The sequence below is a fragment of the Amblyraja radiata genome, chromosome 4, assembly GCF_010909765.2.
Source record: "Amblyraja radiata isolate CabotCenter1 chromosome 4, sAmbRad1.1.pri, whole genome shotgun sequence".
Taxonomy (NCBI): domain Eukaryota; kingdom Metazoa; phylum Chordata; class Chondrichthyes; order Rajiformes; family Rajidae; genus Amblyraja; species Amblyraja radiata.
The window spans coordinates 84512128-84525342 of record NC_045959.1 but is presented as its reverse complement, the minus strand read 5'-3'; the positions used below and the strand labels follow the sequence as shown (position 1 = coordinate 84525342).

The 13215-nt window shown below is 42.5% G+C and overlaps 1 protein-coding gene across 9 annotated transcripts in view; it reads left to right on the top strand.

The window, feature by feature from the left end:
- ptk2 (protein tyrosine kinase 2) overlaps nt 1-13215 on the top strand; it is a 465509-nt gene that overhangs the window by 172068 nt on the left and 280226 nt on the right. For 2 of the 9 annotated variants that reach the window (XM_033019917.1, XM_033019897.1), the window contains exon 1: nt 10928-11036. The exons of the other annotated variants lie outside the window; for them this stretch is intronic. In XM_033019917.1, coding sequence (XP_032875808.1) covers nt 10970-11036 — 67 coding nt within the window. In that variant the 5' untranslated portion in view covers nt 10928-10969. Of the gene's footprint in view, nt 1-10927; nt 11037-13215 lie in introns of those variants that run through there. 9 annotated transcript variants of the gene reach the window in all.

The window sequence follows — 13215 nt, the reverse complement described above, 5'->3', positions numbered from 1 at the left end:
AGGACAATGAAATTCTTGCTTTGCTTCAGCACAACAGAACATAATAGGCATTGACTACAAAACACATGAATAAATAAACTGATAAAGTGCAAATAACAGATAATGGGTTATTAATGTTCGGAGTTTTATCCAAGCCAGGTTTAATAGCCTGATGGCTGTGGGGAAGTAGCTATTCCTGAACCTGGTCATTGCAGGCTCCTGTATATTCTACCTGAAGGTAGCAGGGAGATGAGTGTGTGGCCAGGATGGTGTGGGTCTTTGATGATACTGCCAGCCTTTTTCAAGCAGCGACTGCAAAAAATACCCTCGATGGAAGGAAGGTCAGAGCCGATGATGGACTGGGCAGTGTTTATTACTTTTTGTAGTCTCTTCCTCTCCAGGGCGCTCAAGTTGCCGAACCAAGCCACAATGCAACCGGTCAGCATGCTCTCTACTGAGCACCTGTAGAAGTTAGAGAGAGTCCTCCTTGACAAACCGACTCTCCATAATCTTCTCAGGAAGTAGAGGCGCTGATGAGCTTTCTTGATGATTGCATTAGTGTTCTCGGACCAGGAAAGATCTTCAGAGATGTGCACGCCCAGGAATTTGAAGCTCTTGACCCTTTCAACCATCGACCCATTGATATAAACGGGACTGTGGGTCCCCATCCTACTTCTTCCAAAGTCCACAATCAGTTCCTTGGTTTTGCTGGTGTTGAGGGCCAGGTTATTGTGCTGGCACCATATGGACAGTCGCTCGATCTCTCTTCTATACTCTGACTCATCCCCATCAGTGATATTAAACTAATATCTGAATTGGGCCAATTATCTTATGAGGACACGTTGGGTAGACTCGGCTTTAAGATTGGAAGAGTAAGAGCTGGCTTGATTGAAACAAACAAGGTACCATAGGTAGATACACAATGCTGGAGTAACTCAGCAGGTCAGGCAGCATATCTGGAGAAAATAGACAGGTGACGTTTTGGGTCGGAACCCTTCTTCAGACCCAATCTGACCCGAAAAGTCACGTCTATTTTCTCCAAAGGTGCTGCTCGACCTGTTGAGTTACTCCAGCACTTTGTGCCTATTTTTGGTATAAACCAGCATCTGCAGTTCATTTCTATGAAAAGTACTAAAGAGTTTTGACGGAGTGAATTTGGAGAAAATTGGTCCTTTGTGTGAACCTCTAACAATAGATTATGATTTAAAACTAACAGATAACCTATTTAAGAATTGAGGTACTTTTTCTGAGGTTTGTGAACTTTTGGTAGTATCTTCCTCAAAGTGTGGCAAAATCAGAGTTCTTAGAATACTTTTAAGGCAGAGGTAGGTGGATGATTGATGAGCAAGGCAATGAAAGGTTCCTGTGGGTAGACAGGAATGCAGTAATGCAGGTTAAATCAGATTAGCTGTTATCTCATTTAAAGAAAGAGCTGGTTTGAGAGTGTTTGTATGTTGATTAAGTGATTCCTCAATGTCTCACTAAACTCAATGCTAGAGAGTAGTTCATTAAAGGAATTGCTTGTCATCACGTTGGTTTTGATGAACGTTGTGAATCAAAAAATTGAGGGGAAGGAGATGTCCATGAGGTTAAAACAAGATTTTATTGAAGTGGACAGAGGTAGGACAATAGTAGAAATAGTGCTCAGCATGCACATTTGCGTGCCACGTTTGTGGATGTTCAGGCAGGTCTAGAGAGTCTCACTTAAATTTCATGCAGGTAACTTTAAAAATGATGATTAAGCACTATAGTGAGGCCAACAATGGCTCTGACGCTACGGCCCTGGACAAGAGACTGGTTTGATCCAGGCTAGGATGCTGTCTGCACGGAGTTTGTATGTTCTCCCTGTGACCTTCATGGGTTTTCTCCTGGGTGCTCTGGTTTCAGCCCACACTCCAAAGACTAATTGGCTCCATTAAATTGTCCCTAGTGCATGTAGGATTGTATTAGTGTGTGGGGATTGCTGGTCCGTGTGGATATGGTGGGGTGTAGGGTCTCTTTCCGTGCTGTATCTCTAAACTAAACTAAAGGGCTTTGATAAGATTCAACATAGTAGGTTGCTCTGTAAGGTTATATTGCATGGGATGATGGGAGAGCTAGTTAACTGGATATAGAAACGGGGAACTGCTGGTGCTGGTTTACTAGAGCTAGATACAGAATTGGCTTCGTGGTGGGGAAATGGAGGATGGTCTTGGAAGAAGGGTCTCGACCTGAAACGTCACCCATTCCTTCTCTCCAGAGATGCTACCTGTCCCGCTGTGTTACTCCAGCTTTTTTGTGTCTATCAATGGTGTTGGAAGGTTGTTTTTGTGACTGGAGGCCTATGATAATGGTGTACCTCAGGGATGAGTGCTGCAGCCAGTGTGCTTTGTCATCTACATCAACGATTTGGATGAAAATGTACAAGGCATGGTAAGTAATTGTCCAGGTGTCACTAAAGTAGCTGGCTTTGTGGACAGTAAAAAGTGGTTATGAATCAAGAATTATAGTGGGATCTTGATCAGCTGGGCAAATGAGCCAAGGAAGTGGAGTTTAGAGCTTTATTCAGATAAGAGTGAGATGTTATATTTTGAGAAGTTAAGTCAGGGCAGGACCTTCACAGTGCATAGAATGGGCAGAGGAGTGTTGCAGAGCAGAGAGATGTAGGAGTACACAATTCCCTGAAAATAGTGTCACAGGTGCATACAGTGCAGAAGAGGAATTTTGGCTAGGTGGCTTTCTATTAGCTGGCTTTCTATTAGCTGGCCTACCAACTCTATTACAATTATTTTTAAATATTTCACAGAAAACATGATATGAAATGCACTTTATGCATGATATTTTAGCACTCTGCTTTAATCAATCAAAAATAATTATTTTAATACAATGACATTTAAAATAATTAAAGAATTATATTGCATAAGATTTTCAAGGCTGGAGAAATTAATTTTGCCATTAAAATATTATTTCCATCTTACTGAATAGGATGTAACATTTCTAATATTTTTCTCAGTAATTTAAATAAGCAAGTTGAACGTCATGTCAATTCACTAATTCTATGCCGATTACCTTAAATACTGCACAGCACCACTCATTTTAAACATGCAAACTTCAGAGGTTGGTGTCCAATTATCTCCATTATAACAGAGAATGATCATTGCCAAAGTGACTGTCTATTCACAAAACTTAAACTGCTGATTGTATGCCTTTAAGCATCAAACTATTGACACACTGAACTAATTTGATGCTTTCTGCCACATCACATTATTTCATTGTTGTTTCCATCATTATATTTATTAGTATCAAATGAATTCCTTTTAATTAGTTCTAATCCCACCTTTTGGGTCTTTGGGTATTTTCCTCTGAATAAAGTTGCGTCATAGAATGAGTTGGTAGTGTTACGTAGCCTTTGCTCAAATTGTTAATCTCTCCAAAAGAACACAAATTGCTGGAACAACTCAGCGGGTCAACCAACAACTCTGGAGAACACGGCTAGGTGACGTTTTGGGTCAAGAGTCTTCTTCAGACTGATTATAGGAAGAGATATAAAAGCTGAAGAGGCAGGACAAAACGTGGCGGGTTAACATAGCCTGGGGGGGGGGGGGGGGGGTGGTGGGTTTGACATGCGGGTGGTTGGAACAAAGGCCAGAGATAAGAACAGTAGTTGTGAGACAGATTTGAAGAGTTGTGATTGTGAAGCCGGAGGAAGGAAAGTAGTTGGTGGCCAGTGGGGGGGCTTTCTGGAGTGCAGGTATGGGTTCTTGAGGTGGCAGCTCAAAAATTCAAGTGCAGTTTCATACCACTTCAAGCTGGATCCAAGGCCACCAAATTCAAGTGCGGTCACATACCACTTTCAGCAGGGTGCAAGGCCACCAAATTCATGCAGTTTAATACCACTTCAAGCAGGATGCAAGGTCGCCAAATTCAAGTGCAGTTTCATTCCACTTCAAGCAGGGTCCAAGGCCACCAAATTCAAATGCAGCTTCATACCATTTCATGCAGGGTGAAACCACCATAAAACCACACAAAACACCAAACTCAGTTCAGTAGACATTCAGTGTGTTCAGTTGATTCACAGCTCAGACAGAGTCATGACCTCTCCCTCTCCCATCATGCAGAGACTGAGCCACACCACCACTTCCGGGTTTTATAACCCCTCCCCCCGGAAAAGGTGTGGCTTTCAGGGCGTGATTGACAGGAGAGAGATTCTCAACATTTTTTAAACACTAATAACACTTTTATTTTTAATTGATGGGAAGAATTCTCTGCACCTGCTCAGCGGAGGGGGGACTGAGTAAGATGGCCAAAAATCACAGCCAGAAGTGGTAGCATTTTATCTAAAATCAATATACAATGCAAACAGGAAGTAAGTGCATTTGCAGTAGTGCCTTTTAACTTCAAGCCAAATCACCCAAGCCGCCATTTGCAGAAAGTAGTGCCTTTCAACTTCATGCCACCATTTGCAGTAAGTAGTGCCTTTCAACTTCAAGCCAATGCACCCACGCCACCATTTGTAGTAAGTAGTGCCTTTCAACTTCAAGCCAAAGCACCCAAGCCAACATTTGCAATAAGTAATGCCTTTCAACTTCAAGCCAAAGCACCCAAGCCACCATTTGCAGTAAGTAATGCCATTCAACTTCAAGCCCAAGCACCCAAGCCACCATTTGCCGTAAGTAGTAACTTTCAACTTCAAGCCCAAGCACCCAACCCACCATTTGCCTTAAGTAGTGCCTTTCAACTTCAAGCCCAAGCACCCAACCCACCATTTGCCTTAAGTAGTGCCTTTCAACTTCAAGCCAAAGCACCCAAGCCACCATTTGCAGTAAGTCGTGCCTATCAACTTCAAGCCATATCACCCAAGCCACCATTTGCAGTAAGTAGTGCCTTTCAACTTCAAGCCAATGCACTCACGCCACCATTTGCAGTAAGTAGTGCCTTTCAACTAAAAGCCAAAGCACCCAAGTCACCGTTTGCAGTAAGTAGTGCCTTTCAACTTCAAGCCAAAGCACCCAAGCCACCATTTGCAGTAAGTAGTGCCTTTCAACTTAAAGCCAAAGCACCCAAGCCACCATTTGCAGTAAGTAGTGCCTTTCAACTTCATGCCACCATTTGCAGTAAATAGTGCCTTTCAACTTCAAGCCAAAGCACCCAAGCCACCATTAGCAGCAAGTAGTGCCTTTCAACTTCAAGCCAAAGCACCCAAGCCACCATTTGCAGTAAGTAGTGCCTTTCAACTTCAAGCCAAAGCACCCAAGCCACCATTTGCAGTAAGTAGTGCCTTTCAACTTAAAGCCAAAGCACCCAAGCCACCATTTGCAGTAAGAAGTGCCTTTCAACTTCAAGCCAAATTACCCGACACCATTTGCAGTAAGTAGTGCCTTTCAACTTCAAGCCAAAGCTCCCAAGCCACCATTTGCAGTAAATAGTGCCTATCAACCTCAAGGCAAAGCACCCAAGCCACCATTTGCAGTATGTAGTGCCTTTCAAGTTCATGCCACCATTTGCAGTAAGTAGTGCCTTTCAACTTCAAGCCAAAGCACCCAAGCCACCATTTGCAGGAAGTAGTGCCTTTCAACTTCAAGCCAAAGCACCCAATCCACCATTTGCAGTAAGTATGCCTTTCAACTTCAAGCCAAAGCACCCAAACAACCATTTGCAGGCTGTGCCTTTTTACTTCAAACAAACCATATTTTCATTTTCAACCCACATTAAGGGTACTCACAGTTGTGTAGACATTTGTTCAGTGTTATTCAGAGCTCATAGAGACATGACCCTTGGCGTCATCCACCTTGCAGAGACTGAGTGAGGCACACCACTTCCTGGTTTTATAGTCCCTCCCCCTCCCTCCAACAGGTGCAGCAGAGAGAATGGCGATTTCTTTAAACTTCAAGCCAAAGCTGCCAAGCCACCATTTGCAGTAAGTAGTGCCTTTCAACTTTAAACCAAAGCTCCCAAGCCACCATTTGCAGTAAATAGTGCAATTCAACTTCAAGCCAAATCACCCAAGCCACCATTTGCAGTAAGTAGTGCCTTTCAACATCAAGCCAAAGCACCCAAGCCATCATTTGCAGTAAGTAGTGCCTTTCAACTTCAAGCCAAAGCACCCAAGCCACCATTTGCAGTAAGTAGTGCCTTTCAACTTCAAGCCAAAGCACCCAAGCCACCATTTGCAGTAAGTAGTGCCTTTCAACTTAGAGCCGAAGCACCCAAGCCACCATTTGCAGTAAGTAGTGCCTTTCAACTTCAAGCCAAATTACCCGCTACCATTTGCAGTAAGTAGTGCCTTTCAACTTCAAGCCAAAGCTCCCAAGCCACCTTTTGCAGTAAGTAGTGCCTTTCAACTTCAAGCCAAAGCACCCAAGCCACCATTTGCAGTAAGTAGTGCCTTTCAACTTCATGCCACCATTTGCAGTAAGTAGTGCCTTTCAACTTCAAGCCAAAGCACCCAAGCCACCATTTGCAGGAAGTAGTGCCTTTCAACTTCAAGCCAAAGCACCCAAGCCACCATTTGCAGTAAGTATGCCTTTCAACTTCAAGTCAAAGCACCCAAACAACCATTTGCAGGCTGTGCCTTTTTACTTCAAACAAACCATATTTTCATTTTCAACCCACATTAAGGGTACTCACAGTTGTGTAGACATTTGTTCAGTGTTATTCAGAGCTCAGATAGACGTGACCCTTGGCTTCATCCACCTTGCAGAGACTGAGTGAGGCACACCACTTCCTGGTTTTATAGTCCCTCCAGCAGGGGCAGCAGAGAGAATGGTGAATGTTTTTAAAACATTAATATCTCTTTGATTTGTCATCGATGGGAAAAGTCCTCCGCACCCTTAAGGCGGAGGGGGGCTCTGAGCAAGGTGGCCAAAAATGTCGGCCATAGGTGGCGGCGTTCTGTCGGAAATTGCAGCACAGTGGGCCAAAAGCGGTCAAGATCAGAGATTTAGTAATATAGATTTCAATTAATATAGCATCATAACTTTTTGATAAGTCCGACACATGTAGGTTTCATAATCTGTAATGGAATAAGTGTTGGTTGATTTCACTCAGAAATAGCTTGCATTTCATTTTTGCTATTTTCAATCAATCAAAACAAAGATATTTTTATCTTGGTTCAAAGAGAATCAGAGAGGATTGCAGAAAGGCGTTATGCGGCAGTATCAGACATAACTACAAATGAGCTTTCAACTCAGTGAAGCTGCAATCACATGACATTGTGCTGACTAAACACCAAATAAAACTATAAAGTACGAACCAAATGATCCCACAAATCGTGGATCAGGTTATTTTTCTGTAGTTTGCCAGAATTGGTATTAATAGATAATTAAACAGCTAGTGCAGGGCTGCCAACTCTCATGCATTGAGCGTGAGAATCATGCATTTCGCCAAATTCTCACGCTCTCACGCTGATCACAAATTTTTCACGCACTGTCGTGAGAAATTCTTTGATCAAGGAAAATTTCAAAACTCATATCAACTGCATGGTGTTGGAGAGCCGGGGTTGAGGGAGGGATGGAAGCAGAAGCAATGGCGGGGACAGATGCGGACGGGGAGTCGTGGCTGGCGAGTGTTTGCCGGGCTGGCGAGTGTTTCCCGGGCTGGCGAGTGTTTGCCAGCCTGGCGAGTCGCTCGCTGCAGCTCCGGCCATGGAGCAGCCTCAGTGCAAGAGTCCCGGGCCGTCGGAAGCGTTGGGCCGCTGCCATGAGAGTCTCTGTGCCGAATTCACCCAGGTGACCGGCATGGATCAGGCTGCGGCTCAGTGCATCCTGGAGGACAACCAGTGGCTGCTGGAAGTAAGTACCAAGCAGTGGGTTGAAACGGTGGAAGATAGTGGCCTTCAAATGGGGGTGGTTGGAGAAAGCATCCTGCTTGCCTGCTAGATTTTCACTTACTGTAACTGCAGGAAAAATGTTCCCGATGTTGGGGGAGTTCAGAACCAGGGGTCAGAGTAAAGGGTAGGCCAATTAGGACTGAGATGAGGACAAACTTTCTTCACGCCGAGAGTTGTGAATCTGTGGCATTCTCTGCCACAGAAGGAAGTGGAGGCCAATTCACTGGATGTTTTCAAGAGAGAGTTACATTTAGCTCTTGGGGCTAGCGAAATCAAGGGATATGGGGGAAAAAAAAAGGAAACAGGTACTTTTAGATGAACAGCCATGATCATATTGAATGGCAGTGCTGACTCGAAGGGCCGAATGGCCTATTCCTGCACCTCTTTTCTATGTTTCTATGCTTGAGTATATGGCAATAAAACTCAAATACTTGATTTTGAAGCATTCATGCATGGTGGAGGTATAATGTAGTCATAGAGTGATACAGTGTTAAAACAGGCCCTTCGGCGCAACTTGCCCACACCCGCCAACATGTCCCAGCTACACTACCTGCTTTTGGTCCATATCCCTCCAAACCTGTCCTATCCATGTATCAGTCCAACTGTTTCTTAAATGTTGGGAGAGTCCCTGCCTCAACTACCTCCTCAGGCAGTGTGTTCCATACTCCTACCAACCACCCTTTGTGTGGAAAAAATTACCCTTAAAAAGTTACCTCTTAAAAATACTTCAAACAAAAGTCATTGAAATCATACTTCTACAATGCACTAAAACATGATTTTAATACATCAAATTTCAAAAAGTCCCTACCGTGAGAGGGGGGACACCCCCCTCCCACACCCTCCCCCCACTCAGTTGCTCCACTCCCTCGCCGGGTACCCCAAGGCCAGTGATCAGCGATTGCTCAGGCTCCCCCACTTTCAAAAATGCTCCATTGCCCTTGGTTCAGACAGAGAGCACTGCCAGATGTGAATGTGAAACTGAGGCCAGTTGTCCGTGATGTCTGGATCCCTGGTTTTGTTTGTCTTTAGTTTTAGCTTGAACCAGGACATCTGAAGATTCAAAGTTTAATATAGTAATTGTGCTGATACTGACTCCAACCAACCACGTAATGAATATCATCCATTCCGCAGGTTTTATATTTCTGATGCCATTTAAACTTCACTTGGATTTCAATAACTTCAATGTAAAAGTAATTGGGAATGGGGAGAATTGGAACAAAAATTTGCCATCGGTACATATTAACTGTAACATAATAATGTATGCATGTTGGTAGGTGCAATCAAAACAAAGATATTTTTATCATTGTTGTGTTATGAATACCACAGAAAATATGATGTACTCTCAAGATCACATTAAATAGAATATTATTGCTTAAATATATAGTTATTGGACTTTGCAATTCGGAAAAGTCCCAGCTGAGAGGAAGACAGCAAAATACTGAAAATATTGGGGGTGAAAGTGACTTCAGGACAGTTTGTTAGGAAAATGAAGGAAATGGTAACAGAATACTTATACAGCTGAGTGGGTATAATTTTATGGATGAGAAATTGTGTTCAACCAATTGATGACTTCTTTGACAAAGTAACTAGCATGTTAGATAACAAGGAAGCAATGGATGTAGCAAATTTTGTTATACATAATTTGGTCCGTGAAGTGCCCCATAAAAGATTACCACATTAGATAAGCACCTGTGGACTTGAACGTAATAGGTTAAGTCCAGGGGGTCAGATATGGGGCTTTGTGTGTGGGCCAGATATATTGTCAGTGGAGAAGGGCTAGGAGCAAGGCCAAGTGTGCATCCAGGGTCAAGGTCTGATTGCCAGTCACCCCCCGCCGGACACTCCTTCCCCCAGAAAAATTGCACTACTACGACTGTATGTACGTATATATATTTATTGCTCATATTCTATGTTCGCTCTTCTGGGGAGTTGCTAACTGCATTTCGTTGTCTCTGTACTGTACACTGCACAATGACAATAAAGTTTGAATCTGAATCTGAATCTGAATAGTACTAGGTGTGCAGTCAAAGGTGGGACAATGGGAGTGTTCAGCACTGGGAACCTAAGCAGGTAAGCAGCTATGATCAGGGTAGAATAGGGGGCTAGGTGTAAGGCTGGACTCAGGGTCAGGAATGAGAGAAGGTATGCAACTAGAGTCAGGGTCAGGAGTAGTACCAGGTGTGCTGTGAGACCCAGGTTGGTCAACATGGGCCAAGTGTTTGATTATAATCTGATTTCCATACATGAATACACCAATATCATTCATGTGCTGCATCTGTTGATCAGAGCCTGGCTCTACTATGTAATTTAGCCTAACCTTATAGCTAATCCAATTTAAAGCATAAATATTGCATTCAAGTGTAAGTTAAAAGATTCGCACCAGATTGCGCAATTTCAAGCTGAAAAATGCAAAAGCTCCCCCCCCTCCCCCCCCCCTCGGTCGCTACTCCCCATTGGGCTTGGTCTCTCACAATTTCTCACTCCCAATTCTCACCCAATGTTGGCAGCCCGGCAAGTGGGAGGAATGGGTTCCAAGAATGGGCCAGAATGCAACAGCTAAGTATGAGGCTGAAGTCTTCACAGCGATGTTCAACTAGAAGTGCTGATTGGATCATCCATCTGGGTTCCTCTAAAGATTCCCATCATTGCAGAGGCCAGTTTTCCTCCTGTTCAGTTCATGCCTTGTATTATCACGAATTGGCTGAGAGGATCAGATACGCAGGTAGTATGGGACAAGGCACATCCAACAATCAAGATTTGCCCTCCAGAACCATCCTTACATCTATCTAAGTTGCTTTCGCACTAGGGTTTCCCAACATCGTGAAATATTGTCGAGATATATCATCTCCACGAAAAGAGAAAATCGAACCTGGCTTTTAAAAAAAATACTTACTTCAGGATCTGGGTATGACTGACAAAACTGGCATTTTTATCTATCTCTAATTGCTCTTGAAAAGTATGGCTTGTTTAGCCACTTGAGGGATATTTAGGAGTGAAATACGTTGGGTCTGGTCTGGAGTCACATGTGAAAGTTTCCTTCCTAAAGGCCATTAGTTAATCAGATCAGTTTTCATAAGTCTATGGTTATCATTACCAAAGACTAAATTCTGGAATGTTAATTGAATTTAAATTCCACAGCAGGATGAAAACTGGGCCTCTGAATTTATAATTTAAACACAGAATATGCTTGATTCCATCCATCCTGAACTACCATTCATTCAGCACCAAGGCTCCAGCCATACTCTTTCTGGTAAGTGGAAGTTATTCAATCTTACCCCATATTCACATCTACCCTTTATAAACTTTCACTACAAATTTGCTGAAATATGCAGCTCTGATTGCCACAGCCTCTTTGATGAACACAAATGTTGCTTAAGAAATCCTTGGTATTTTGTGAAAGGAAAATGTTTTGATTTTGAAATGGTCACATGAAGGCAAACCTTTATTTTTTGACAAAGAAAGATGTATTTTAAGTTATTATTTTGAATGAGCTGTTATTTTGAAATCCATTAAAATGTATTGAAGACATTGTTTAAGCAATGCCAATTATGTTCCTAAACAGTGGGTTTGTTAAAATTTGATATTGTCTTCTTTATGGTTTGCCTAATCATTTTTCATTTTCTAAAGCTGCTGCAGTCAGAAAGTGACTGATCAGGAAAATACAATGACAAGCAAGTCCCCACTGCTGTGTGAGTGCAGTGGCTTAGCTCCAATCAGTGTTTGCTATTGAACACAGCACAGAATGTAGGTCAATTTAAAGTGAAAACCCACCCACACAGCATTCTGAATAGGCAAAACATTTAATGAATATCCTCAGACTGCCTGAACATTTGTCATGCCCACTTTGATAATCAACCATGTTCGTTCAGATTAATCTTGTCTGGAAGGGACCTGGCTATTAAAACATTACTGCATTGCTTAAACAGTATACAATATTCTGAAATTTGATGGTAACATTGATTTATCTTGCCACAATTTATTTGTTTGAAATGAAGTTCCAATTAAGATTTTAACTGGTTAAGCAATAGATGTTTTCATGTGTACTGTCATTTGTTTAAATAATTCACAAGTAGAATACAGTTAATGTCTTGGAATAGGTACCTGTATTAGCAAAGTACTTCCCTTCATGATAGCATTTCTAGAAGCAAACACTGTTAACCAAGTTATTTAATACGTCAGAAATTGCCTTCAAAATCAACAGTGTGCAGTTTTAAACGAGGATGAGAGATGTATTTAACAGTTAATATCGAGAGGTTACTGTCCAAATGAAATTGTTCCACCTTATTTGTGGATACTATGTTGAAGTCTGGCGCACTATTAAATTGACGTTGTGTTTGTGCAGCAGAAAGAAAGTTAAGTCATTGCAAATCTGAATCTTCTATTTTTGTTGTACAGATCCAACACCGATTTTCTGGTACCTTTGATTCCAGAGGTTTTCTGGATTATCCTTTTTGCCAGACCAACAGAGATCATGGCCTCCGAGGGGTCAAACAGAACAGTTTGCCTAGGCTGACCACGGGCCGAGATATTGGCCAGTAAGGTTGGCTTGGAAGTCGGCTATGGGAACGGATCTGCTGTCTCCAGCCGGGCCGATGTTCCAGAGCCCTGGCTGCAGAGAACAAATTCAACCTGCCGATCAGCGCAGAGGTCCGGCTGCCTCACCCGGCCGAGGCACCGGACTTTCAGAGGGATTTCCAGGGGGGATTTAAAGTGCGTTCTTGTAATTTTTGTCCGGATTAAAGGAGGTGCAGGACCGCCAGTTGCCAGAAAATTAGTGGTGGATATATAATAAATGCTAATACCAATTAATTTGTTTTCATTGCAAATCAATTTTAGATATTGTCCTGTAGTGGCACGATGTTACAGTTAATACTGCAGCACAAGCAAAACACGTTAAATTGTGTGATTATTTCAAATCGAGCATAATTAAATAGTTACAAATCAGTCCACTATGAATATTAAATCCATGCCCACATCAAAACACAGTATAATTGCAATGAAGAAACAAGCTTGCTATTAACATCCCCTAACCTAGGTTGTTGAAGCTACAATTGAGGGTCAGGATGAAATTAACCGAGTAGTAAGTACATTTCAAGCACAGGATCTGCTACAATGAATGTGGTGTTCTATATAACTGAAACCATGAGTAATATTCCCCCTGGGATTATTCAACGGTCTGGTAAAGACCCACCTAAAATCATTATAAAGGGATTCCTATGTGAAGATAGACACACAAAATGCTGGAGTAACTCAGCGGGTCAGGCCGCATCTCTTGAGAAAATGGATGGGTGATGTTTTGGGTCAGAATTGCTTTTAGATTGAGGTTCTCAGGATTCAACAGATGTGGCTTTCTCCAGTATCCCTAGAGCAATCTCTGTACTTCAAGTTCTCCATCTTTACATCCCTAACTGCCTTTGTAATATTAGAAC